The 27,764-nt window shown below is 48.9% G+C and overlaps 1 protein-coding gene across 1 annotated transcript; it reads right to left on the bottom strand.

The window, feature by feature from the left end:
• Positions 1-45: 45 nt before the first annotated feature.
• Positions 46-17,064, bottom strand: Ets2 (v-ets avian erythroblastosis virus E26 oncogene homolog 2). Its single transcript, XM_005375762.2, has 10 exons — positions 16,809-17,064; positions 13,070-13,141; positions 10,587-10,698; positions 9,134-9,253; positions 8,666-8,866; positions 7,199-7,282; positions 6,354-6,578; positions 4,865-5,128; positions 3,074-3,192; positions 46-2,344 (listed from the first exon to the last, which is right to left on the bottom strand). The coding sequence occupies exons 2-10, from the start codon at positions 13,139-13,141 to the stop codon at positions 2,129-2,131; spliced, it is 1,413 nt and encodes a 470-aa protein (XP_005375819.1). The 5' UTR covers positions 16,809-17,064; the 3' UTR covers positions 46-2,128.
• Between the last annotated feature and the right edge of the window lie 10,700 nt (positions 17,065-27,764).

Raw genomic sequence — 27,764 nt, 5'->3', positions numbered from 1 at the left:
CGCATCATTTCAGGGGTGGGAGGAAGAATGAGGACTATTACGAGGTGGTGCTTACATAAACCAAACACTTTATTATTTCAGAAAGGCCGGATTACAAAACCTCTTATACTTCAGATCCGCCCCTTACCACGCCAAAGGCTCCTGGGGACTCACATTTCCAAAACCGTTAGGCTGCATTACATTAAACTGCCATCTTGGCTGATAAAAACCAGCCCCAAACCGGCAACTTAATGTGGTTCAAACTCATCTAAACCGAGCTGATGGCTATGCTTTCTTTTGGCAACAAGATGTTCCCGTCACATGTCTGTTTATATTATAAACAGATGTCCCAGTGATAAATAGGTCCCACTTGGAAAAAACACCGTGTGCTGAACTGTGCTGCAGTGCTCTCTCTGGACACGTAGGCCAAGTCGTCCCAGGCCGGCTCTGCTGCGCCCGGGTCGCCCTGGACCCATTCCACAACCTCGTCACACGACGACTCCGTCTTTGGAGACGTCCAAAGCCAGTTTGCCAGGAAGTAGTAATATCTGTCCCACTTGGAAGCCAGAGCAACCTGACCTTTGAAAAAGGCCAGAACTACATGGTGGACTTCGGTGCTCCTGAGCTCCACAGCACATCAAAACGTGCTCCTCCAGGGGACCACTAGGAGTTCTTGCCTGTGTCGTTTTCTCTGTGCCTCTGGGTGTTGTGTCCAGGAAAACTGGGAAGAAAAACAAACCCCAAGCCCCCCAAACAGCCTCTGGCTGAAGACACAAAGCGGGAAGCAGAGCATGCTATCCAGACGGCCCAAGCCACGCTTCGTTCACACAGGTCCAGGGTTTAACAGCGACCCCTCCCCTCCCAGAGCCTCCCCGCCTGCCCTGTCCCACACACTCTTCACTTGACACGGAGCTGAGATAAAAATAAAGCTTTCGTACAAATTACATTTTTTTCCAGTGAATTACTTTTGCAGTAAAAATAGCTGCTACATAAATCCCTCCTGATCTCTGAAAAGGAGTCGCGTATTTCCAAAAATAGTATTCTTATTTTAATCACAGAGTAACATGAGGCGCAGAAAGGAAACGGTTGGCCAGGGAGAGGTGAGCTGTCAGGGAAACACGGTTAACACCAAAAAATAAAAAGACATCTGCGTACAGACTGATTGAAAGGCATGCAGAAAAGTGGAAAACATACGCCGTTTGTCAAGAAAAATACTGCTTTATAGCTTTTACAATTAAAGGGGAAAATAGGGAGGCCAGGCATCCTCCCCAGCCCAAGATAATAACATTAAGTTTCTTATAAAAAAAAAAAAAAAAAATCCCTAAATGTACAAAGTCCTTGTCAGGCAACAACCAAGGCAAAACAAAAACAAACAAAAAAATCAATACAAGAGCCAAAACCAGGGACAACCCCTGTGGACCTTATTCCTATAGGTATATTATATGAAAATACCACACTTTACAATGCTCTTAATTTGCTGTGTTGGCAGATTAAATCTTCTTAAAATGCCACTCATGTGTGCTGTTGAAAAATGGAATAAAATAGTGGATGTCTGCACTCTTATTTCAAATAGTTATATAATTATTTTAAATTACAATATACAACTTCTGTTAAATAGAACGGTATGAGGATTCCAATAGCAATAATAAGATTACAACAATATATACAAACTTCTGAAACGGCATCTCTGGTCTCCTTCCCGCCCTCCTATTCCTCTCCAACAGAGACGGTTTGCGCGTTTATTGCTCCTCCTTGCAAAAGTCCAAAAACCTGTTAGCAAATGGTTGTGCATCCGTGACACGCTCCCTCCGCGGAGAATCTCAGGCAGTCGGAACCGCCGCACCGCGTGGCGTGGCGTGGTGCGGCGCGGCCTGGGCAGACACAGGCTGGCTTCCTGGAGCTCCTTATGACCACTGCCATTTCACAGTGGCACTGCCCGGCTGGAGACTCCAGAGTCGAGAAGCAGACAGTCTGTTGCTGCAAGGGGCATGGCCTCCACCAAGAGGCGCTTTCTGGGATGAAATAAGGCCACTGCTTCTCGGCGACTTTCCCGGACGCCTTTCAGGGGTCCTCGGAACAGCCGGTCGGGACAAGCTCCCCACTCAGGGTCCCCCGGGCCCCGGGGTGGGCTCAGGGCGGTGCAGGGACCTCAGTCCTCCGTGTCGGGCTGGACCCCCAGGATGGCGTGCAGCTCCTCGGGTGTGAAGCCCAGCAAGTTCTGCAGGTCGCAGACGAAGCGGTACACGTAGCGCTTGCCCGATGTCTTGTGGATGATGTTCTTGTCGTAATAGTAGCGTAAGCCCCGGCTCAGCTTCTCGTAGTTCATCTTGGGCTTATTTTTCCTCTTTCCCCACCGGCGGGCCACCTTTGGGGGACACAAATGAAGAGTGAAATTCATCACAGCAACAGCGACCGGCCCCCAGTTCTGGTATGTGAGCCCCGCCATGCAAGGCCCTCGGGGGCTCCATTTGTCTTTTAGTACACAAGGCTCACAGGGTCCCTCCTTGGCTGTTTCTCTGCACTTGGCAGAGTGAGGTCCCCAGCCTCCTGCCCCAGCTCTGTCTCAGCAAAGCCTCCTGGGAACTGAGAGTTCAGAGCCAGGAAGACCTGAGGGGGGGACAAGCTGGTGCCACCCACCTCCGGGGTTCCCGTTCCAGCCACCGAAGTCAGCAGCTGCTAAGCAGTATTCTGAGCTGTCACACACTCGTTCCCTGGGGCTGGGACAGGGGAGGTGACAAATATGGCCCACAATGCCAGAGACCAAGCGCTCCTCTGACAGCGTCCTGGTAAGGCTGGGATCACCTCTGCCCATGGCCTTCTCTGTGACTCAATCCTCTAAGCCACTGCAGGGCTCAACCGCCCCAGTGACAAGGGCAGATTTCCTATGGAAGGAGCTTTCAGTGGCCACAGGGGGACCTCAACTCGCAGCTCTGCCTTCTGATCAGACACAGACCAAGAAGGGGAGCTAGTCCCAGGTCCATGGACACAGGGCACAAGAGGTCCCACAGCCACCACCCAAGCAACCAGCCCTCTCTCATGGCTCTAGAGAACAGCATCGCTGAAGCCATGGTGACGACCAGGGCGTGGGCCGTACCTCGTCGGGGTCAGCGAGCTTGAACTCCCATCCATCCCCCGTCCAGCTAATGAACGACTGGCAAGACTTGTCGGAGAGCAATTCCAGGAGAAACTGCCACAGCTGGATGGGTCCGCTTCCTGCGGGCGGGGGGGGGGGGGACACGATGACACGATGACACATTTCCAGGGCTCTCAGACAACAAGGCTCAAACCACCCTAGTGACACCAGCAGACTGGGGAGTGCAGATCCAACTCCGGGAGAGGAGTTGGTTGCCAAAAATGGAAGGGAAGGGCAGTCTGAACACTTCATGGGATGAGGCAGACCCCGAGGGACGGGGCAGCCCCTGAGGGTGAGACAGAGCCTGAGCAGGAGCCCTTCATGCCTACTTCTGCCCCAGACGCTTGTCCCAGGGTCCCGGGCTGGGCCACCACTCTTGGCACTAACATTCCTCATCCTGAGTTTGGTTCCTCATGGAAAAACCTTGAAGGTTTATTTCTAGAAACTCCTAGGGGAGAGGTTGGGACAGGGGTACTAGGTCACAGAATGCCATAGCATGGGCAAACTGCTCCATGTGGAACACGGTTTCTTCAGCACTCAGGGAGGTAGCTCTGACTGCCGCACCACCTGTCTGCCTTTTTCCTGAGCTACGACTTAGAATCCTGGCCTCAGGAGGAGCGCTGTCCTGGACACCTGCCCATCAGTGTGAGGGACAGAAAAGCCTAGACCTTCTGATCCAAAGCCCAGCCTCTTTCCACCAAAGAGCTACTTCCCAAAATGCTTTGGGATAGTCCAGGATGGAGGGGGTGCACGCCTATATTCCCAGCACTCTGGGAGGCTAAGGCAGGAGGACTGTAGGCTGAAAGTCAGCCTGGGCAGCTAAGTGACTTAGAGACCCTGTCTCAAAATAAAAATACAAGAAGCTGGGGATGTAGCTCAGGGCAAGAGCCCTGGGTTCAATTTCCACACACAAAGGTTTCCTGTACAGCACCAAGGCCCGTGTGCTCTGGAACCAGATCCAGTCAGGAAACCTGTGTGACCCCTGAGAGCTGTCAGAGTCTGAGGCGATTTCCCCATCTGCAGAATGGGCTCACCGTCAGGCCATGGGTCCCAGACCCAGCTAACCACAGGAGCTGGCAACCAGCAAATGGTAATTAGCTTTACTATTAAAATGGAAAACACCAACGCTACTGCTGTTTATTTTCTTACCAGGGTCAGAACTCCTGGCTATGAAAAATACTAGGGGTTCAGGACTGTATATGTGTATATAGACATTTTGAAGAAATAATTCACAGTGGCTCTATATGGTCAGACTATGAAAAAGAAAAAAAAAAAAAAGCACACTTAATGACACAAAAAGCACTTCGTATTTTTGTTCTAGTATTGGAAATATTTGGTTCCAAGAACAGCTTTAATATTTGTCCTCTGCCTAGAATAGCTCTCACCCTAACCTGAGAGGGCGGGAAGGTAAACAGTGCCCGGGACCTGGGCCGGTCTGTCCGCCCCTCCCGGGCCAGTTTACATTCCTGGAGCGCCTGCAGCAGTGAGTCAGGCCAGGACTCTGTAGCCGCCTGTGCCCTCTCCTCCTCCTCCTCCTCCCCCAGTGCTGCAGGTGGGAAGCCAGGCCCTTGGTGGTACCCACCCCCACCCCCAGCTCTGGGTACAGGCCATTCCGGCTGGGTGGCTTTTCCACAATCTAGGGACAATGCACACCAGGCAAAAGCGGCCGCGGGGTGTGGACATGACACGCTTCACCGAGAAAGCACTGAGACACACAGGGCACAGATGGGACTGAGGGGCGGTCACACGCACCTGTGAAGCCGGCCAGCACGGCCGCCGGGATGACAGGTTTGCCCTGCTCCACCGGGTCGCTGCGCTCCTGGATGTAGTCCTTGAAGGACATGGTCGGCTTGCCTAGGCACAGGGACTGGCTGCAGTCGTCCTCGAAGCTCTCAAAGGAAGGCACGCGCTGCACGTCCAGCAGGGACGACTGGCTGTTCCAGGAGCGGAGCAGCGAGTCTGAGCTCTCGAAGCTGTCCCCGCCGTTCTCGGGAGAGTCGTGGTCCTTGGGCTTCCCTGGAAGGACAGCACATGCTGTGACACCCGTGGGATGTGGGAAGGGTCCCGCGCTAGTAAGTAACCACCCAGGCTGATCTTGGGTACAACCACGCCTGGGCCAGCCAGCCACATGCTCTCCTGCTGCACAATCATTAGACTCCGCAAAATGTTCTTCAGCTCACGTGCCTACGCCCTGGGATAAGTATATATACAAATCACGCCATCCCGGAGAAATTTTGTATGTATGTATATACAGGATGGTTAACATGGTTGTTCTTCTGTCTTCTGTTTCTGTGCTGAAAGAAATTGTCAGTGAGTCTTTGGTTGATCAGTATTGCATGTCTATATCTGTTTTCATGAGAAGCCACTTTGAAGATATCAGCATGTAATACAACAACCATTGTTAATTCCCTACCACTTTGTTTGTAACTCTGTATTGTCTGTACTGTGCTTGTGATATGTTGTAAAATGTTGTATGTCTGTTAATGTTTCCCCCCTTTATCTTTAAAATAAAAAAAAACCAAAAACCAAAAAACAAAAAAAAAACAAATCACGCCTTCCCTCAGTGGAAGAAGGGATAGAATGTAGCCACACACAATGGAACAATGACAAACAAATGGCCACAACACGCACGGGGCTCAGAGAAAATGACTGGTGAAAGACAAACCCCAAAGAAAATACTCTGTATGATTTCATCTGTACAAAGTTCAAGAACAGGAGAAAATAATCCATGATGATAAAACGTTGATGGTTTCCTCTTTGGGTGACATTGCACTGGATTTGGGAGAGGTATGAAGCAATCTTCTGGGTGCTAAAACTTTTCTGTCTCCATCTTTTTTTTTGGTTTTTGGTTTTTCTCCGGTACCGGGAAGCGAACTCACGACCTTGCGCTTGCCAGGCAGGCGCTTTCTGTCTCCATCTTGATAGCGGTTGCACAGGCGTCAAAACACGCACAAGCCCAACCAGTTGTACAGTCTGAGATTTGTGCACTGCGCATATTTTAAGTACCCTTACAGTCTGTCACTTTCTTAGGTCTGCGGCCAATTTCCATTGGGCAAGGAATTCAGCTTCAAGAGCACGGCCTGTGTCTAGCTTACTGGATCCCTGCAGTACCTGGACCAGGGTCTGACACCGGCCAGCAGAACACATTTGCTGGGAGCTCACTTGGCGGTGGACCCTTACTCAAGAGTCTGCATCCCGGGATCAACCCCACCACCTTGCTGAAAGACGGCTCCCACCTTACCAGAACTGTTGGCCAGCAAATTCAAGTTGCTGCCGGGGAAGTCCTGGCTGACAGAACAGTAGCTGACGCTGACGGTGTTGAGCCGGGACTTGGGGAACATCTGAAAGTCCTGCTCGGAGCTCAGTACCCCAGGCGCCACGGATGATGGACATATGCCGTCCAAGAGGCCGCTTTTGGGGTAACTTGGGGTCTGCATTCCATATGCAGCCTGTTCCACGCCAAAACCTGGGGCAAAGGGATTGCATAGTGGAGTTGTTAAAAGTCGGTGTGGCAGGGATGATGAACCGCACGACAGGTCCTGAGCTGGGCCTACAAGCGACTACCAATACCTGACTGGAGGGCGGCGGCTCCAGTTCAGAGCACACTGCTGACCACTTTCCACGCACTGCGCCTGCCACCTCTATGTGTCACGCTAGACTCATCTCTAGCGACGACAGCCATCAGCTCCTTACGTGGCTTCTACTCTACAAACCGCCCAACCCAGTGCCGAGCCGAGGTGAGATAATGACAGGCACTTACGCAACTGAAAATGTTCTAATAGTGACATTAAAAAAGCAAGAAACACACTAATTGTTCATCTTCCTTGACCTAATGTGTCAATTATCACTTCAAGATGTAAACAGTATTTGTAAATCACCAAGGAGGTGTTTTGCAATCTGTGTTTCACACTAAGACTTCCAGATCTGTGAGCTCTATTCCCCACACATCTCAAAGGGGACCAGCCCCGTTTTAGCAGCTCGGCACCCACGTGTGGCAACCGTGGGGGGACAGGGCAGGTCTGGGCTGTCCCTGGGAAGGTTCCACCAGGGGCCAAGCACCAGGCCTCAAGAATCCACCAAACTGACCTAAGGTGTTGTTGTTAATCCACTGAGGGACGGAGTTAAGGTGTGAGTTTTCTTCATATTGATCTTCTGTCTTTTCTTGGTTTTCTGAAAAACAAACACAGGAGGCGTAAGACGGCAAATTCAAGTCAAAGCTCCACCAAGGAAAAAGCTGCCGCCCAGCCTCCTGCCATACTCTTCTCATTTCATCTGACAGTGTCGCGTGTGATTACATACTCTTTTCAAAACACAGGAGACAGCGATACATTTTTCTAATAACTACAGAGTTTCCCAAAATGAATGAAATCTTTGGCAAAGTTAAATTTTCCGCTGTCAAACTGGAAAGACTCAGGCCAAGTATTTCATTCACTCATTACATTCAAAAAATAGTTAAACACTGATGAAGAACCTTCTGTCCAGGGGCTGGGGACACAGGATTAATAAAGTGGGACTTGTTTTTGGTCCGTGAGGATTCTGGTACACAGCTTCCAAGCCTGAAAGTTTGTCCATGGTGATGGGACCCATGTGCCCATAAATGGTTTACACTTACTAGGAACATAGTCACACACACACACACACACACACACACACACACAAACCCAAACACACACAAAACCACACACCGAGGTAATAGCAAAGCAAGCTAAAACTTGCCAAATGAGCGGATTCACTGGCAACTTTCCAGTTAGGACCTGTCCAAGTTTAGAGAACATTCAGGGGTCTTTAAAAATAAGTTTTCCAGGCTCTGAGAAATTAGACCTAAAAAGAGCTGGTGGTTCAAGCCCAGGTCTATTTGAGATTCTGAGTCTATGGCAGATGTTGAAACATGATACGTTTAAGCACAATTAAGTCAGGAATTTTGCCTCCAATTCTACAAAGGTGCTTATTTTCTTCTACCATTTAACTGAAACGATCCCTTCTCTCTTTTTTTTTTTTAAACTCAAATGTATTCTAAACATTCTTATTAGTCTTTTAAGTCCTAAATCAAGACTGACTGCATTTGGCGAGATTTCTGTTGATGGGTGGCCGGTTCCGTATAAGAGCTCAGTGGGTAAACATGTATCAATTACCTCCCTGTTTACCTAACGCTCCTCCCCACTAAAATTCTCTGTGGGATTCCTTTTGGACTTAGTAAAACACAAAGTTTATCTGTGAAAGACACCCTTTCATTAAAGTTGACTTATCTCTTCTGGCTGTGTCGGGTGAGCTCCTAACACACAGGAATCCCTGCTGCCCTACATACCCTGTCCACTCGGGCCACCGACAGGTCGCCGGGAGCAGCGAACCATTCAGTGACTCAGGCTCCTGCCTCCGGCTGTGCCCAATGCCACAGACACACGGCGTACACTCAACTCCAGGCAATGAACACCTCGTCATCACCGTGTGCTGACTCACTTGGGGTGTTCGCGGCAACCCATGGCCGCAGAAGCCCTATCCCCCGCCGTGTCCCCTCCCCACCGTGGTGCCCAGAGCCGAGCCATCCAGTGCTACCTTTGATCATCTGCTCCAGGTGCTCCCACAGAATGTCACCCACGAAGTCAGGCGCCAGCTCCAGGAAACGCTCCTTGCCGAGGTTGCAGAGGACCTGGCCGTTCATGCCGAACCGCTGCAGGTTCACGTTCACCAGGCTGAACTCGTTGGTGGCCCAGAGAAGCCATTGGCACACTTGCTGCTCATTCCACAGCCAGGGGTCTGCCAGGGAGGAAGAAACGAAGGCCCGAAGGTGAAGGGGACAGACGGAAAAGTAGGTAAGACCAGGCCACCACCCAGACAAGACCTAACTTAACAAGCGCTGGGTGAAGGGTGCGGTGGACCCGGCTGACATAGTCTGGCTCGGGGTGTGCATGACGTTTTCTTTGCAATCCCTAAACAGCAGCGCTGGCGCCAGCCAGGTCCAGATCAAACCCCGAAGTCCAATCCATCATCCTGGTCCAACCCGGGAGGGAAGCCTGCACTTACTCCTGGGGATGCCGAGCCGCCGCTGCTCTTTCTGGAAGCCGCTGAAGGTGGCTTTTAAGGCCTGGCTCATCACAGCCTTGCTGCAGGGGGTCAGCAGAGGCAGCTCACAGCTGGCAGCATCTGGAGAGAAACCAGGGGACAGGAGGACGTCAAAGGGGCGGCAGCAATAGGAACTGTGAGAGAAAGCTTAGTCTGCAGCCAGAAATGATTCCGACCTCAAATCTTAACATAATTTTTCTTTTTGTCTGTTTGTCTGAGACAAGGTCTTGCTATGTAGTTCAGGCTGGCCTTTAACTTGCTTCCTGAGTGCTGAGATTACAGGTGTGCACCTGCATGCCCAGTAACATGATTTCTTAAAAGAGCAAGAATATGGGGCTGGGGTATAGCTCAGGGGCAGAGCCCTGTGAAAGGCCCTGGCTTAGGTCACCAGCACATCTCAGGAAAAAATATACATATTTATAATATATAAAAACGCGAACAAAATTTTTTTTAACCAGGACTGAGAAATCATAACATGTGTTAGAACTATCTACATGGAGAAAATCTGCGATAAAATCCAAGCTTATTCTATTTCACGGAGCTTCAGAAAGCAGGGATGCATAGATAAAATTTTTAACTTATGACTATTTTAGACTTGTAGACAACAAAATAAATTGTGGTTTTTACTCAAATAGCTTAAAAGGGGTTACTGATGGGAAATTAGGAAGTTATGTCCATTACACAAGCCACGGACAAAGGGACCTGGGCACTGTACCCAAAGCTCTGTAAATTAGCTGCTCTTTCAAGTTTTTTTGAAAAACACTTTTCTCTGGGTGTGCTCAGAAATTTGAAGAATGATATATGATCAGTCACCCAGCGTTACACTTACGCAAGCCTGTGTGTTTTAATTAATTTTCTTGGCCGTATTTTTTTAGCACCTACTTCATATGGCAAAGCAATCTCTGAAATGTTTCCAACTAAAAGCTCTACCAAAGTAATTGCAGAGACATTATCTAACATCTCTTCCCTTGCAAAAGAATAAATAATGACCTTAAGAAAGAACTACAGAGAGAGACACAGATGGATAAGAATATGTTGGTCCCAGACTGGGGGAGATGATTTCACTTATAAGAACCCAGAACAGAAAGCCGGGGTCCAGGATTTAATGTCTGTTTGGCAGAGTAGACCAGGGAGGAGAGGACATTATGACTGGTGTTCAAAACACGCCTAACAAGAAGCTCAGGGGCTCCCCTAGTGTACGATAGGAGACCGAGGGTGCCATTGCGCACACCGGAGTGAAGAATTCAGAACTGTCAAGCTTACTCAAAAGGCAAAGGGCCCTCTCCCAGGTCCACATTTTTCATAGCAAGGATTCATCGTACCTACATCTCCTGCTTGCCACCCTGGGTCTCTTCATTAACTGAACTACTTAGGGAAATCGGGCACCGTTCGTCAAGGCTGGGGAACAAATTACCATGAGAAATGGAATCCAAGCCTGTTGGCACTTCTTGGAGTGTTTGCTCTTCATTTAGAGAGGGGAAAATAGCAAACAGAGACCCGTCGAAGGTGTCGAAGGCTGGCTGGCGCTGCAGAAACAGATGGAAGAGAAAAGGGAAATACAATCAGGAACTGATTTAATTACCTATTTGAAAAGTGGTCTGTGGGTCATCTCACAACACACCCTGACTAAGCTGGCAAATATCAAGCAGCACAGCATTCACCACCAGTATTGGAAACAGATTTCCTAAGAAGGTCAAAGTGACCCACACGATTCCGTTGTTCTCTGAATTATTTAACTAACCTCGGAGAGTCTAATGACTGGGAATTTCAGTGGACTGCTCAACTTAATAAGCTAAATAAATCTAAAAAATAACAGAATCTTAGCACCATGCTGGGAGGAAGCCTGGAGTCCCCTTTCGAACATATCTGCCGCTCTGGTTACGTGGGAGAAAAATTTAATCAGGCTGGGTGGAGGGAAGTAATAATCTGTGACAGGTACTTTTAGGGCAATGCAGTAAAACAAAAGGCCAACTACTGAATACAAATCACAACTCCAAGAGGGAAAAACTATTTTCTTTTTTGGAGCATTTGCTGTAAAGTATTTGGAAGTATTTACCAAGAAACAATTTAAGTGAAACTGGGGACATTTTTCCTTATCAATTCCAACTCCAATGGTTTAAAAAGCATTTTAATACATGAAAAAACTCCTTGAGTTATCACTTTATATAAATAAAGGGTATTAAAAGGAACCCTTCCACTTATTCACCAAGGGGACCAATTTCTAAAGGAAGCAGGTTTAAGGTTAAACTTTGTACAGCTGAAGGGAAAGATATAGCACAAAGATAAAAACACTGTTGACGGCTGCAAATCTCAAATAGCCTTTCATGGAAGGCGCACTGCTAAAACATAATGTGTTCATTCATCACTGCTTCACTTGTGGAGGAAAAATATGATAGTTCCATTTTCCCAACATAATGTGGAAATCCCATGTTATGTGTAATACAATGACCCATCTGTTGAGTCATCAGTTTAAAAATGTGCAACACATTTACAAATAAAATCAGTGTGCTTTCTTTTAGAAATGCAGAACAGCGGATGACGCATTACAAAAGAAGGGAGACAGAAGTTAGGGCCCAGCTCCAGCCAAGTCCCAGTGCCTGAGCTTTATCTAAGGAGGAAAACCCAACCAACCCTAGGTAATATGCTCATCTAGGTCTATAAATTATACTAGGGTTTGGGTTGGTGAAACATCCAGTAGATGTTAAAAATTCCCGCTAGCACTGCCCATGCAATCAAGGGGTGCCTTCCGGATTTTGAGTTCTTTTTTTAAAATCAGGAAGCCAAAGAACAATACAAATCGCTGCTTCCTATTTCAACACATAAAAATTTTCGGCCATGACTGCTTCTTCTCCAAATCCAGGCATCATGCACGAGAGGATCATCAAATTCTTTTAATTCATAGAAGGATTTTCTTTGGGGTGTGGTTTCAGTTTAATAATCCTAATTTCTTAGGCCATTTCAGGTTCCTTAACCACCGGACCAAATCAAACCAGAAAACTCACTGAAGTTTGCTGATCTCGGAATAAAAAGAACACCTGTGGCCAAATTTTGGTGTGTGTGTGTGGGGGGCTGTTATCAGACAAATAGCCTCACTAAAGACTGATTAAGAAGAAGAGGCAGGAGACCCAGCACCAGCAGGCCACACCCAAACTAAGCTTTAAGGAGCCCGATCGCTCACCACGCAATGCTCAAAAACAATCAGAGCCCGCCGTCACATTTGGAGAAAGCAAATGGGAAATCACCGGTTTGTGCACGGAAAGAACGCTCCTGAAAGGAATTATGACAGAAGCGACAGGAGATGTGTTTAGGCAGAGTAGAGTGCACTCTTTCATCTTTCACCTGGTTTCTTGGTTTAAGTAAACAGGTCTGCTGTTATCTGTGAGGTTAGCACAGGGTCCTTAAACCCCGTGGGCGTCACTTGGCCCCTTTGAGAGAGAGCAGCAGCCCCTATTAGCTCTTGCATTTCACTTCATCAGAGGCCTTCTCCATCTACAAAAAGTCAAACTCCACAGAAAGGCCATAGAGATAGCACCTCCCGCTGTTTCACCAAGGATCACCAGATCTGTCTTTTCACTTGGAGGAGTCTCAGACATAAAAGGTCTCATTATCCCCAAATTAAATGGTTTCCTATCTTGGAAGACATGTAGCACCTGCATGAAGATATCTATTTTACAGACCAGAAAACTGAGGCCCAGAGAAAGGACAGTCCTGAGTCACATGGCCCGTAAATTACACTTCATCTTAGCCAAAAGGCCGAGAAGGGATTGGGCCAGTAAATTAAAAAGCTGGGGCTAAATCACTTTTCTGGGACCTGGCCTGATATCTTTCCCCCAGAGATGGAGTTTTCCAATTTGTAAAAAAGAAAAAAAAAAAAAAAATTAAAATGCATTCGCTCACCTTGAGTGTCCCTCGAAAACTGTGTGCCACAGGAGCTACTTGGTCCATATTCTTGAGTCCAAAGTCATTCATCTTGAAAGAGAGAAGGAAGTCCAGTGTCAAAGAGGCAGCAAGGCATAAGGACATTTTCAAGAAGTACCCATTGATGGCTTGCTGGGGGTTCCACAGGTGACAGGTAAAGCACAGCTGGCTGCTGGAATTGGTTTCCAAACGGATTTTCTCCCAGGTTTGTGAGGAAAGCAGTGCTCAAGTACAACAGGGGTGAGCTACTCAGGTATTTAAATAATAAATGCTGACTGCCCACGAATTCCGCTCTGATAGGAGACCCCAGATTAAACCACTTTCTGTCTGTCTGGCAGGTCAGAACCCCCTTTCCTGGGTCAGCTGGCGGAGGTGTCCTGCTTTCCACTGGTTTCCATGGCATCAGCAGCCTCGGTGAGGGCTTGAGGGCACCAGTAGAGCAGTGGGACATCTCGAGTCTGTGCAAGACGTGCTGAGCTCCACCTGGGATCAGAGCCAGGAAAGCCTGTCCTGCCAGAAGGGGTCCCAGAAAGTCCCCCTCTTCTCTCTTCCCCTCCAAAACGCAGGAGGGCACACCCAGAAGAGGGGCAGTGGGTGGGAGACCTTATTATGCCCAAACTCTCTTACAAGACTGTGATCCTCCTGCTCTGAGTACAGAGCTCAAAATACTTGGTTCTGTGTGTCGCTCGCTTGGTTGTGCATTTCAAGAGAAAATAATTCCAATGTGCAGACCAACATGGCGGTCACCAGCCACTGTGAACCTGGCTGTGCTCTGAGAACAGGATACTCATGAGATTCCCGAGATTTGGCAGAAAAATGGAAAACGACTCAATTACATGTCTATTCACCACACGCTTATATAACAGTTTGAATATAGCCGGTGAACTAAAATCAGTTTCACCTGTCGTGCTATTTCTAACGTGGCTGGCAGAAAATTTAAATATGCACATGTGGTGTGCAGTCCGATGATGCTGAACCAGACCTAACACTTCTTAGGGCCCTAATCTGTTACCTGTTTGGTTACACGAATTGAGGAGGAAGAAGAGGCACTGCTATAATACTGCCAGAGGGCTAAATAAAATGACTGAGGAACTAAAACTCAGCAGATAAACACTGTGAAGGCAGGCAGCCTTCACCTTGAGCCTCCTGCCCAACCTGGGGTTCCCCTAAGTGCCCAGCTTCTGTCTCCTCTGGGTGCACCCACCTGTCACAGCCTAGAACCCAACACTAATCACTGTGCAATGGATGGTGCCACTGGGGACAGCAAACAGCACAGCCGCCTGAAAATGGTCTATTTTATGTTTGTGCTTCCCTATTTTCTCTTCATGGTCAGCATTTATGGCTAAACCATTGCCCTAAGGACCCAACCCCTCACCCAACACACACACACACACACACACACACACACACACACAGCCCTTGGATGAAACAGGACAGGGCCGCAAGAGTTCTTGGAAAGGCTCAGAGTGGCACGGCTGAGGAGTGTGAAGTCACAGTCCTACTCGAGGAGAGGAAGGGCTGTCCTGGCTCTTAAGTGGCCGTCCGGGCTCAGAATCTCCATTGGTACATTACGTCACCCACAACTGTGCAGGAATTAATATTCACTATCAAGGAAGGCTGCCAGGACACTCCGCCGGGTCTCCAAGGGCCAAGCCCTGCGCTGGGGGACCCTAAGTCCCTAAGTCCTGGAATCTGCTGCGTTCCTGAGATGTGGAGGCCATAGCACCCTAAGGCGAGGCCACTGAGGCCAGCATCAGGGGGCCACTGCCCTGGGATCAAACAGCTACAATGGGCCCTGAAGGCAGGGTGGAGCTGAGGGTCTGGACCCTGGACCTCCCCACATCCTGAGAGCGAGTACACAGGTATTACTAAGGATACTGAAGGCAGAGAACTTCCTACCCTGTGAAACACTCTTTCCTTGGAACTCTACCTGTGTCGTCTACCCAGGTGAAGTCAGTCCAGTCACCTGTTGATTAAACAAACAAGCCTCCACAGAAAAACTCAATAGGACACACACACACACACACACACACCAACCAACCCAAAAACAATAGGACAGACATCAGGAAGACTGGAATCATCCACTCAGGGCTTGATAGGGTAGCACTTTCTGGTCACTCGATTTGTCAGATGCTTGTGGACTATTCTATATTTTTTAGCATCTGAGATGGAAGGTGAGGATAACAGTGCTTTCTCGGCTTTTGTGTACAAATACCAAGAGAGAAGGCGGCATACCACTCCCACTTTAAGAGCTGTAATTACCAGCTACACAACAGAATTCTTTTGTTGTCCAGCTTTTAATGAGTTTTGTACAACCTATGTAGAATTAAAGAGCTCTACTAAATGATTTCAGGCAGACACACAAATAATCAAATTTAAGCTCACTTATTCTACGTACTCCACTCGGCTCATTAACTAGGTGGACTGGTCAAGTTTCTCCATAAAAATCGATTTCAAGTTTGGGTCGTTTTGGTCCCACGGGACTGTTCTTTGCTTTTGAACAGAACGAAAAGGAAAAAAAAAAAAAAAAATGGCAGAAATGTAAGCACTGAGAATGCTTACATTTTACAACAAGGAGAATTTGCCTGACAACAATATTCTTATTGGAACAAGCAATCACTTATGTAAGATCAGAGCACAGGTTTGTTTGTAGGTAAATTTGGAAAAAAAAAAAAAATCTAAACCCGTGACACACTTTTAAAGGTTGGCTTGCTCTTGTCTTGAAAGCTATCAGTTCAGAAAGATGAGTGACTAAGCCCAGAAATGGGGGTTTGACTGTCTTCCCCCGGGTCGCACGGTGTTCACATGCACCGTACCGCGATATTACTCGGAATTTTAATAAAGCTTAAGGTAGAGATTTATCTCCCCGATTGGAGGTGGTGTAGGATGGCAGATAAGGCAGGGCGCTTCCATTGTGCGGAATAAACGCGGTCTCTTCCCGGTGAATTAACATAAATTACTCCTATCTCCAAAAATGCTCACTTCTTTACCTTGTAAATAAGTAGCGATTAAACTATTTTAGGATCCCTAAAAATCCAGCACAGGCTAACCCAAGTCTCACGCGCTAAAAATTAAAAGGCGAAAGATTATACGACCTGAAGAGAAACAAGAGTATATGCGCTTAAAATTAAAAAAAAAAAAAAAGATCCAAACATACACAGGCAAATGATCACGTTTCCCCTTCATTCAAATGTTCTAAGGTGAAAACATGTAAGGGCCGCGGAGGGGAAGCAACCCGCTCTGAAGGTGCCGCGTGCCCAGGGGCCCCGGCCGAAACCGGGATGCGGCCGAGCAGATGACAGAGGACCTGCAGTCTCTCAGGCGCCTTTCCAGCAAGTCACCCCAACCCGGGGCCCTCTCGGACACCCTCTCTCCAACCTCTTTGGTGAAATCAGTCCTCTAGGGCGCGCCACGGGGGCTGGAACCCCCACCAGGCCCGTGATTCTTTCCAAAAAACAAAAGCACCCCCGCCCCGTTCGAGCCCGGCCACCCGCGCAGCGCAGCCCCACGCGCGACAGCGACCGCCACCCCCAGGGCCACCCGGCCACCGGAAAACGGGCCCGAGCGTAACTCAAACGCGCGACCCCCGAGTTCCCGGGGTGGTTCCCCGTCCCCGATCGCGGCTGCCCTGGGATCACGCCCTGGGATCGGCCCTCGAGCGCCGCGCCCGCCCGCTGGGGGTCCCCGCCGGGGCGCACGCTCTCCAGGCTGCTCTTACCTCGCCGCGGGGCAGGGCCGGCGGCCAGCGGCGAAGCTCGCGGCCGGGTCCCTCGGTGGCGCAGCGGAAGGCTAGCACGGGCGAGGATCCGGAGTCTGGGGTCGGGGATCGGGGGTCGGGGATCGGGGGTCGGGGATCGGGGGTCGAGGATCGGAGGTCGAGGGTCGGGGGCGTGCGGAGGCCGGGGCTGGACGCCGCTTCCCTGGGCCACTCCGCTCTCGGCGCCGCGGTGGAGGAAGTATCCGGCCCGGCCCCCTCGCGCCGCGCTCTTCAGAAGCGGGGGCAGGGCCGGGGACGCGGGGAGGCGGAGAGAGACCGGCAGGGGAGGGGCGAGGGGCGGGGAGCGGAGGAGGAGGGGCGCCCGGGCGCAGGGGCGAGGCGCGGGCCGCGGGGGCGGCGTGGGCGGCGGGCGCAGCGCTGGGCGGGGAGGAGGCGGCACCTTCCGGCCCGCCCGCCCCGGGCTCTGTCCGGGGCCCTGGCCCCAGGCTGCCCCTGCCTGCTGCCCGGGGCAGGGGCCGCGGAGCCTCCGGGTCGGCCGGGCGCCTGTTCGAATCCGCAGGAACTAGGGCTGGGACTGGTGGCGCGCGGGGGCAGCGGGGCTTGGGCCTCCAGGTGGCTCTGGATTTCTGGTCATGCTGTCAGGCAAAGGCCCTAGACCTGAGGTTAGGAGCGCGCGAACCGACCCCTGCCGGGTGCGGAGTCCGGGCTCCGAGAGGGGGGCGCCCCTTAGGGCTGAGCGCCCGCGAGGCATCACCCTGGTTCCACTAGGCCTTGGTGTTCCCACTTTACGCAGCGGGGAAGTGAACCGCGCCGTAAATAGCCAGACAGGTCATCTAAATGGGAAACTCAGGTTTGAAACCCGAGTTCCTCTCCGCATGGTCAAAACCACCAGCCGTGCTGTGGTTTCTTCCCACGTTTTATTAGCAGGTACTTGAGTCCGTGGCCGGAACCCTGTGCATTTCCTACTTAGACTCGGTCACAGGCTCAATATTCCAAGCAAGAGAGTAGATTTATCTCATGCGTATGCAGCAGAACAACCCATGGTAGGCAAGGCCGCGGGACCGAAGGTTAGCGCATCTTAAGAACCGCTATACTGGGAAGGGAGAGGAAGGGCTCAGCTTCTCTGGTACCCAGAGTTCCCAGTTTCCATGGCAACTCAGGATCAGGGCTTCTCTATCATTGGTTGATTGAGATCCTGTTGCACCTCCAGGTTTCTCCTGTGTGAAGGTGTCCAGGTGTCAGTTGCGTGGGTCAAGGCAATGTCTACACGGCTGAAACGACCAGGCCCTAAAGGAACTGCTGTTTCTTAGAGAGTGAATCAATTCTGAAAGCTTCTCAGTGTATGTTCAGGCCTTGATCAGAGAACTCAGAGAGGTCAAGAAGGAGCTCCATAAAAGGAACAGAGATCCATAGTATGTTACCATGGAGACGTGAATGAAGTGTATGTTTTTTGTTTTTTGTTTTTTTTTTAAGCCACGGCAGAAAACCCTGACTCTCTGGGACTACAGTGCCAGTTATTAGAGGGTCTCTGCTGCTGACTGGTCACTGCCATGGCAGTGTCTGAGAGGCTGTGTGTTCCCCACAGCACAGGTGCCCAGAGTGAGAGTGCTTGTGGCATCCCACCTGGTCCTGAGCCCGTGGGCTCCCAAGGGGCTTCCTGAAGCAGGACATCTTTCTCCCTGCAGGGCTGGCCCAGACTGAAGGCTAGAAGGGGCACTTTCCTTGCTGGGAAGTTTGCGATGTACGTGAGCAGAAAGCTGTGGAAGGAAGGAGCCCAAGGGCGGGCAGACTGCAGTGCCCCCTCCGCGGAAGAGTAAGGGCTGCCTGTGGAAGTCATGTGGTCAGTCCCAGTCTGCAAGGAAACCGTCAGCAGGGTTACAGAGGGTAACAGCTACAGCGATTATATTTCTCTTTCCAAGCTCTCCTCTGAGACTATTGTGTGAAAACTTTGGTTTAAAAAAGCCCTATCATATAAATGAAATAAAGAAATCCCTATCCTCTTGGTTCTGAATGTGTGAAACTGTCTAAAATGACAGTGACTTCAAGCATAAAGGTCAGAGGTTCTGGTGACCTGTTCATCCAGGTGAACCAGAAGCCTAGATCTGGACCCCACCTTTGTTTCACCACCCCTGTCTCTTCCCGTGAGGCCTGGGCTGGTCCCGGGGCCCTGGCGAGGGTCTTGGGTCAGGCCCAATCGCCCTCTGCCTCAGGCAGCTTTCAGACCAGGGTTCCATGGCAGATGCTGGTTCTGGGGCTGTACCTGGGCCCCTTACAGATTCTCCTTCCTATTATTAGTTGGTTTCCTAGTTACTCAGCCGAATTAAGGCCTCGCCAGGTCAAAGCCTGTGATTACTCATTCACTATGATGGTGCCATTCACAGGGAACACAGGGCCGAACAGTAAATTAAACCTAATAAAAGTGCAGCCCTTCAGTATGGAGATCAAAAGTCGGTGTTAGGAGGAAATTGAAAGTCGGAAGGCACGGTGGGTAAAGGGATGGAGTGCACCGTGGCAACTAAGTGGGAGGGCAGGTGTGAGTCTCCCCCCCACCTTGGAGAGGAGAGGGTCATTAACAAATAGCCAGAGAGTGAAGTGCAGAGAGAGGACCTCAGAATGCAGGCATGATTATGAAAAATGATTAACCTACCAAGTCACCCTTTAATGAAAAACAACCTAAATAAGTTTCCTTACGGGGCCTGTCTGTATTTACCTTGAGATCCAAATCAATAGTCAACACAGTCCTCGGTAGTTTCCAGTTGCAAGTTAAACAGACGTCATTGCATCTGAGGTGTATCATTTGTTCATTCAGCAAACACAATGCCAGATGCTGAGAGGACAAAGGTAAATAAGGCTTTCTCTCTGCCTCTGAAGAAGTACAGTGAAGTATGCTGTGTTGTCAAAATCACACATTAAATTTTTACAAGTTGTGGCACTAGGATCGAACCCAAGGGCTTCACACTGAGCTACACCCCTAGCCCTTTTTAAATTTTGAGACAGGGTCTTGATAAGTCTCTAAACTGCCCTGGCTGGGCTCCAGCTTGTGATCTTCCTGCCTCAGCTTCCTAGAGCGGTGGTAGAAATAATGTAATCCGTGTGAAAGCAGTGGCGGCCCTTCTGCTGATACGTATTGAGGTCAAGGAACGGAGACGTCAAGCTTTAGAACCCAACCCCTCCCTGTACCTCCAGACCCCCATTCCTGCCCCATTACTGGCGGGCATAGGTACCACAAGTCCACCTCCCAACGGGGCGGTCACAAACCACCCCACAGCAAGTGATGTCTGCTTGCCTGCCTGCCTTCCTTCTTCCTTCCTTCCTTTCCTTTCCTTCCTTCCTTCTTTTCTTCTTCCTTCCTTCCTTCCTTCCCCCTGTCCCTCCCTCCCTCTCTCCTTTCTTCCTTTCTCTATTTTAAAGAGAAAAAATAATAAAATTTCAAAACAAGATAATAGGAGGGTAACGATAGTTAATACACTGAGTATTGTTATCTTTGTTGCTCACAATACACGATATCAGCATTTAATTATCCAAATAATATTAGCATACACCTTTCTTCTCAATGAACTAAGAGAAATTAGTAGTATAACTATCTTAATTATCTATTTATCTATCTATCTATATATATTTTGCTCTTCCTTTCTTTCTTTTCTCCATTCCCCCATCCCAGTTTCACTTTCCTTTTGAAGTTTATTTCCATTTTATAATATCTGTTATACCTTTTGGATCTTATTTACTTTTTCAGCTTCTCACACTAGGGAGAAAATGCGATGTTTACACAAGTGCATCTGGTTTATTTCACTTATGAGTATGGTCTCGAGTTGCATCCATTTACCTATAGAAGTCTTCAGTTTATCCGTCTTTATAGCTGAGTAGTACTCCATTGTATGAAAACACCACATCTTTTTTATCCATTCCTCAGTTGATGGGCATTTGGGTTGTTTCCAGGATCTACCTCTTGCAAATTGTGCACATGGGTGCACATATATTGCTATGGTGTGATGTTTTTAATTCTTCTGGGAAGATACCAAGAAGGGGATAGCTGAATCAAATGGGACCTCCAATCCTAATTTTTTGAGGCATCTTCACACTGATTTCTACAGTGGATGTACCAGTCTACACTCCCACCAACGGTGGAGAAGTTTTCCTTTTTCCCCCGCAGGCCTGCCAGCATTTGTTACTGGTTGATTTCTTGGTGATAGCCATTCTTTCTGGGGTGAGATGGAATCTCAGAGTTGTTTTAATTTGCATCTGTTGAATGACCAATGATGTTGAACATTTTCTCATATATTTATTTGCTGCTTGTATTTCTTCATCTGAGAAGTGTGTATTCATCTCAGATGTCCATTTTTTGGTTGGGTCTTTATAGTTGGGAGGTCTGATTTTTTTTTGAGTTCTGTACATGTTCTGAATAGTAATTTTTTGCCTGAGGAACAGCTGGCGAACATTTTCCCCACGTTGTGGGTTGTCTCTTCACTCTGGTAGTGCTTTCTCTGGCTGTGCAAAAGCTTTTTAATAAGAGGAGGTCCCAGGGGCTGGGGATGTAGCTCCGCGGCAAAGCACCTGCCTGGCAAGTGCAAGGTCGTGAGTTCGGTTCCCGGTACCGGAGAAAAACCAAAAAAAAAAAAAAAAAAAAAAAAAAAAGATGAGGTCCCAGTTGTTGATTCTTTGTGCTAACTCCTGTGTGATTGGATGTCTGTTTTCTTCATTAACCCATTTCCCGTTTAGAAAAAAAAAAGGTGCAGCTTCAATTTAAATTTAGGCCAGCCTTCATTTAATTTTCAGCAATTGAGAATGACTATGTTTTATAAATAGAAATATCATTCAGAAAATACAGAGCGCTGTAAATAGCACAATGCCTTTTGTCTCCAATGACTCTCCATACACTCGAGCTGTGCCAACATCACAGTAAAAGCGAGACAGTTCATGGCAAGATGGGGTAGGGTTAGGACCGCTACCGGCAAGTGTCTCCGGGAAGATGCTGCCCCCGCAAGCGCTGCTGCTGAGTAAACCAGGAAATGGCCTAAGACTCCTCGAGGAGCAAAAATGATATCCTGGGGGCTAAAACCTTTTCCTGATGCCCCTGATCATTTTTTCTGCTTGCTGGCAGCTGCCTTTGTCACTTGGGTTGCCTGGGGCCATGAAGACAGGACCAGGGGACACAGCCTGCCCGTGAAGACCCGGGTCAGCTTCCCTGGCCATCCAGCAGCCCCAGTTTTCTCCTTGCCTGCCACCCTTGGCCGTCTGAGCCCATTGCAAACCTGAGTCAGCCCTGGTCACTGCCTGCACCACGCTCCGTGCAGAGTCTCAGATCTCAATAAGCCGTCAGGTTGAAACCAGCACTGCCCATGGGAGCTGTGGTCTTTCCGACTATAATTTTCTGGCCTCGGGTGGTGAGAGGCCAGGGAATGAAGTCCTGGATTTTAAAACTAGAATTGACTTTAGGGAGTTGGTAATTCAGGCAGCTCCTGGATTTACAGAAAGAGAAACAGAGACCCAGGGAGTTTGGAGTCCCGGCCCAGGGTCATGTGGCTGTTTCCTGGCACACTGCCCCCATGCCTGTGACACTGCCACCCTGCCCCGGCCATTTGCCCTTATAAGGCCTTGTTGTTCAAGCCCATTCACCACCTTGGAAAGCCACTGCGAGGTGACATGCCTTAGGCAAGTCTGGTCAGCCAGGCTCGCAGCAGGGACCTGTGGTAGCTGTACAATTGATAATCCCTAAATAAATATGTCTGAACTGAGTCAGACCTGTACAGATATATGATTTTGCAGTTGTGCATGGGATTTTTTTTTCTGAATCACAAAAAAGATTCCCACATAGGCACTGAATGAAATAATGCATCAGCTTATTTAGTCATCCCTCTACTACTCAGTCTAGCAAATGATTAAGGAAACTTAATTTACAGGTCACTTTGGGCAACAGAATAAAATCTGGATTAAAGTATGATCTGGATTAATTGCTAAACAGTGTAACAGATTTAAGCAAGCATGTGAATACATCACTAAGAAATTGGAATATTGAAGTAACACCAATTCTTTGGGGGAATGGCCACTGAGCTCCTGGGCCTCTTCCTCACCGCTGTTCCAGAAAGACGCCTGTCTTTGTGTCTCTGTTCCATGCCATTGCTATCTTTACCTCTAAATGCCAAAGTCACTGCCTTGAACATGTGCTTGCAGCATGGCTGAGCAGTGGCAGGAGGGGGACTGACTTCTGGTCTTTGTTTTCTGGAGAGAGAGAGCTCCTAGCCCCATTTTTGGGAAAATACTCAGGGGATACTACAGAAGTTACCGCCGCGCTCTCAGCAAAGAAGCTGTCCGCAGAGCACCCATGCTCACTTGCCTGTTCTGCTGTTGTCTTCTTGAAGTCACAGTAAATTTTGAGTAAGACATTTTATCTTGCATTTGGCCTTGTAAATTATTCATTTGGCCACAGGGGGACATTTTTCCCAGGCTCAGGGAGCCAATGGGCATTGCTGTGCCCCAGAGCGAGGTGACAGGGCCACCTGCTCCAAGGGATTTGAGGACGGGAGTTTGAAAGACATGTTTAAAAGAGGGTAAGTATTTGAATCATGATGATTAACTTCTAGGAATCACATCTTTTGTGTTTGTGTGCATGGATGCATATGGTGGATGTGCATACATGCTTTTATTATGAGGAAATGCTCAAAGGTTTAAATTAAAATATTTATTACAGTGAACAACACATTGCCATGAATTCGCTCAAAAAACTCCCCTTGGCTTCAAACGCACTTGTCCCATTGTCCTTGGCACTTTCTGCAGCAGCTCTGGAGTGCTCTTTCCAGAGTGTCTTCAGTTGCCCTGTTGTGGCTGCCTCGGTGTCCTGAGCGGATTCAAAATATTTCCATTTTATGGTCATTCTGACTTTGGGGAAGATCGGAAGTCACACAGTGCCAGATCCAGTGAATAAGGTGGATGAAGACAGTGTCATGTTTTTATGATCTTGCCTTCCTGTTGAACGGTGCTCAGAAGCAGCATTCACTGTATTTTTGGACATGTATTATAAAGACCCTCATGAAAGAGGACTTCCAGAGCTGCTTCAGAAAGGGGTAACACAGCATGGCGGTGCATGCTTGTAATTCTAGCACTCAGGAAGCTGAAGCAAGAAGATCACCTTAAGTTCAGGGCTAGCCTGGACTAGTGAGTTCAAAGCCAGCTTGAACTACATAGCAACGCTCTGTCTCAACCTCCCCTTTCCCCTGCCAAAAAGAAAGTGACAAGAACAATGGGATAAGTGCTTTCAAAATGAGGGGGAATTTCTGAGGGGCATTAATGGCAGTGTGTCTTTTACACTGTAGTAATTTTTTATGTAAACCGTCACCATACAGTTCAAATGCACCTTGTCTAAAACTCACGTTCCACAGCACTGACCTGTGTCTTAGTCTGTTCAGGCTTCTGTGATGGAAGTCTAAACTGGGTACTGTAGTCTGGGTCTGAAATGTCCCCCATAGGCCTAGGTGCTCAAGTTTGTCCTTGGCTTGACGATATTGGAGGTGGAGGATCCTGTAAGAGGGGAGCCTGGTGGACGCTCAGAGGTCACGGGGTGCCCTCAGGGGGAGCTATGAGTTGCTGCTTTCTCTTTCTCTTTCCACGCCCTGGAGACTTTGTTCTACCACATGCTCTTGTGTTCCAGGCCCAAAAGCAAGGGGCTGAGCACCCTCAAACTAAAACCTCCAACACATGACCTGGGGCATTTGTTACAGTATCGAAAGCCGACCAGCCACTGAGTGACTGACAAGCAGTGCAGACTTGTTTCTTACAGTTGTGGAGACCATTAGTCCAGTTTCTAAGGGCCGAGAGAGTCAGCTTCTGGGAAGGGCCACTTCCTGTGCCAGAGACACCTTTTCCTCACCTTCACACAACAGGAATGCAAAGGGCTCCCTCAGGTCTCCTTCATAAGGGCACTAACCCCATTCACAAAGGTCCCACCCTCCTGACCATCACCTGCAGAGGCTCCACCTCCTGATACCATCACCTGGAGGGGTAGGTTTCTATATATAAACTCAAAGTGGGGAAATATCATTCAAGACTATGGAAACTCCATTAAAATTTTTGATGTAATGACTTTTTTAGAATATTCATGGATAACCATCACATCTCGATTTTAGAATGTTTTCATCACCTCAGCAAGAAGCCTGATCCCATGAACTACCATCCCATCAGGCCTCATTTCCCAGCTCCAATCCACTTCCTGTCTCCGTAGAGTTGATTATTCCAGATGTTTCGTACGCACGGAGCCACACGCAGTCTTTTATTGACTAGCTTCTTTCACTGAGCAAAATATGCTCAAGGTTCACGCCAACACCTCATTCCCTTTTATGGCCAGTGTATATTTTCATTGTCCCCAGCTACCCGGTTTCTGTCTGCAGCCCACGTGAAGCTGCTGCTCGCGGGTGGTGAATGCTGTTCTTGGTCTTCAATACCAGAGCAACATAGCGTCCCCAAGTCCTATTCCAGGAGGAAGAAGCTTGGCCAGTGGTGGTCTTGATCCCCCTACAGGGGGCAGCTGGTCCCTGGGAAGAAGCAGCGCCACTGCGGACATCTGTCTGGACTGAAACAGCCGGACCCTCTGCGTGGAGAGGAGGCGCGGGAAGCCCTTTCTTTATTCTGAGCTTGAACATATACGCTCCGCTGTCTCAAGATCGACACTGGGCTAAACTTAGCAAGTGTGGCTTCTCCTTTATTTTCATCTTCGCCTTGGAGGCTCTTGTACCACGAGTGGGACCGCTTTTTCTGCTGAAACCCACCTGCTCCTCTTTAGGGAGAAAAGCAAGCATTTGACATTTATGAAATCAACTTTGCAATGTGGATTCCAAGACCTATACTCATGCCTACAGACTTCTAAATAGAGGGGTCCTGTTGAAACATCAGTCTGCTGTCCCTGGGGGACTCAGAGACAAAGCCAAGCTCTTCGCAGTGCCAGGAGGAGCCTCCAGCCCCCTTCACCCTTGCAATGTGACCCCTGTGGCTCTCTAAGACCAGGGAGGCAGCTTCCTAAGATAGGTTTTCCCCTACTCCGGCCTCATCTCTGCCAAGCAGTTGCCTCTGGTGAGGTCTTTGCTGCCCTCTCTAAGATGTCAACAGCTCAGCCAGGTGCAGTGGTGCGTACTTATAATCCCAGCACTGTGGGAGGCTGAGGCAGGAGGATGTTGAGTTTGAGCCCATCCTACACAATTTGGCAACTTAATGAAATCCTGCCTCAAAATAAAAAGTAAAAAAGGACTGGGAATGTAGCTCAGTGCAAAGGCCCTGGGTTCAATCCCCAGTACAAATAAAATAAAATAAGATAAAATTCCTCATCTTACTTACATGCATTTTTTTTCTTATCATTATTTACTATTTTAATTTTTTTCCTTGTTAATTCTGTCTCCCTAGCATGTATTCTACCCCATCAGGACCAGAGCTATATCTGCTTTGCTCACTACTTTTCTGCAACACTTAGATCAGCAACCCTTAGAACAATTCCCGACACAGTCTTCAACAAATACCTGTTGAATAAATGACAGCGATTAATTCTTAAGGTGGATTCCCATCACCTTTCCAGTGAAAGTGTGAAGTGCGGATGTGTTAGAAGTTTTATCGATTGTAATGCAAGTGTGTTGCGCCGTTTTTTGTCTTATTCAGTTTCTGTTGATGCAATGGGAGGCTGGAGACTGGCTCATTTATTAAGAACAGAGGACTTTTTAGCGCGCGATTCTGGAGGCTGGACGTTCAAGAGCATGGCCTTGTTGCATTGTAACGTGGCAGAGGTGTCCCATGGCAAGACAGCGGTGTGCCATCTCAGGCCCCTCTGCCTCCGTGTACAAAACCATTAATGTCATTGCGGGGCCATCACACCCTCAGAACCTCATCCCTTCCTCTCCTCTCCCAGGGGCTCCACCTCCAAACACCATCCACGTAGGAATTTAGGGATTAAGCCCGCGATTTATGAATGCTGGGAGACACATTCCAGCTGTGGCCGTGTCTTTCACCGCACTTTGTGCAACTGGTAAGAGACATACTAATGACACCGATTTGCAAGAACATAATGCACAGCCGCCTGGAACAGTGTTTACTTTGGATTACGTCACTATCTTCAGGGAAGGTACTCTGCCCAAAGTCACGGAGCAAAATTCCAGAAGAGTCAGAACCAAAACCTCCTGCATTTTCTTCTAGCATGTTTTTGCCCTAAAGCGGACAGGAAGGCCAGTGGGGGCGGTCCACTGCAGGCTGTGGACTCTTTCTTAGATATCAGCCCTCGGTCCTTGCACTGTGATAGGCAGAGGGAGCTGTCATCTCTGGGCAGCCTTCGAACTGTGGTTGGTGACTCAGAGGGCCCTGTGGCCCGGCTTGGTGGAGCTGGGGCCCAGGCCCAGCCTCTATTCTTTCCACCAAATGACAACAGACAGCAAAGAACAGCAGGCTGTGAGCATCACTTCCTGCCCTTTGCAGAAGGGGCTGCAGCGTGACCTTTGGCATTTGATGCCGCACCGCTGGTTGGGTTTATCGCTGAGCCACAGCCCTGAGGCCCCATGAAAGCTGTTTTTGAAATGCAGCTGAAGTGTGGGTCTCAGTTACACCCTGCCCAGCTCTTCCCTTCACTTGACTTGGTGCTCCTTCTTTTAGCCTGCAAAGAAACTCTGCTCCAGGGATAGCAGTGTGTCCCTGAAGCAGGCTGAGTGGTGCCCGTCTCCAGAAGACATGTTGAGGTCCTAAACCCTAAACCTACAAATGTTTGGCTCAAATGCTTTTGTGGCTATAGTAAGGAGCAATCTGAGACCACCTGGGGTTACCCTGCTGGCACCAACACCATGACAAGTGTCCTTAGAAGACACATTCCAAGGACAAGCAGGGAGAAGAAGAGAAACCACATCAAGATAGAGGCAGAGATTAGTGCAATGCAGCCGCAGCCACTGGACACCTGGGGCCACCAGCAGCTGTGGAAGGACCCCACCCCTGGGCCTC

The sequence above is a fragment of the Chinchilla lanigera genome, unplaced genomic scaffold (genome assembly GCF_000276665.1).
Source record: "Chinchilla lanigera isolate Chin_1 unplaced genomic scaffold, ChiLan1.0 scaffold00006, whole genome shotgun sequence".
Lineage (NCBI taxonomy): Eukaryota > Metazoa > Chordata > Mammalia > Rodentia > Chinchillidae > Chinchilla > Chinchilla lanigera.
Note: the sequence above shows the minus strand (reverse complement) of the source record. Positions and strands in the feature narration are given on the sequence as shown.

Coding starts and splice junctions, on each gene's coding strand:
- Ets2 (XM_005375762.2), bottom strand. CDS start 13,141: ATGAATGACTTTGGACTCAAGAATATGGACCAAGTAGCTCCTGTGGCA. Junction 10,699..13,069: donor GTTTTCGAGGGACACTCAAG/GTGAGCGAATGC, acceptor CTGTTTCTGCAG/CGCCAGCCAGCCTTCGACAC. Junction 2,345..3,073: donor AGCTCGCTGACCCCGACGAG/GTACGGCCCACG, acceptor TGTCCCCCAAAG/GTGGCCCGCCGGTGGGGAAA.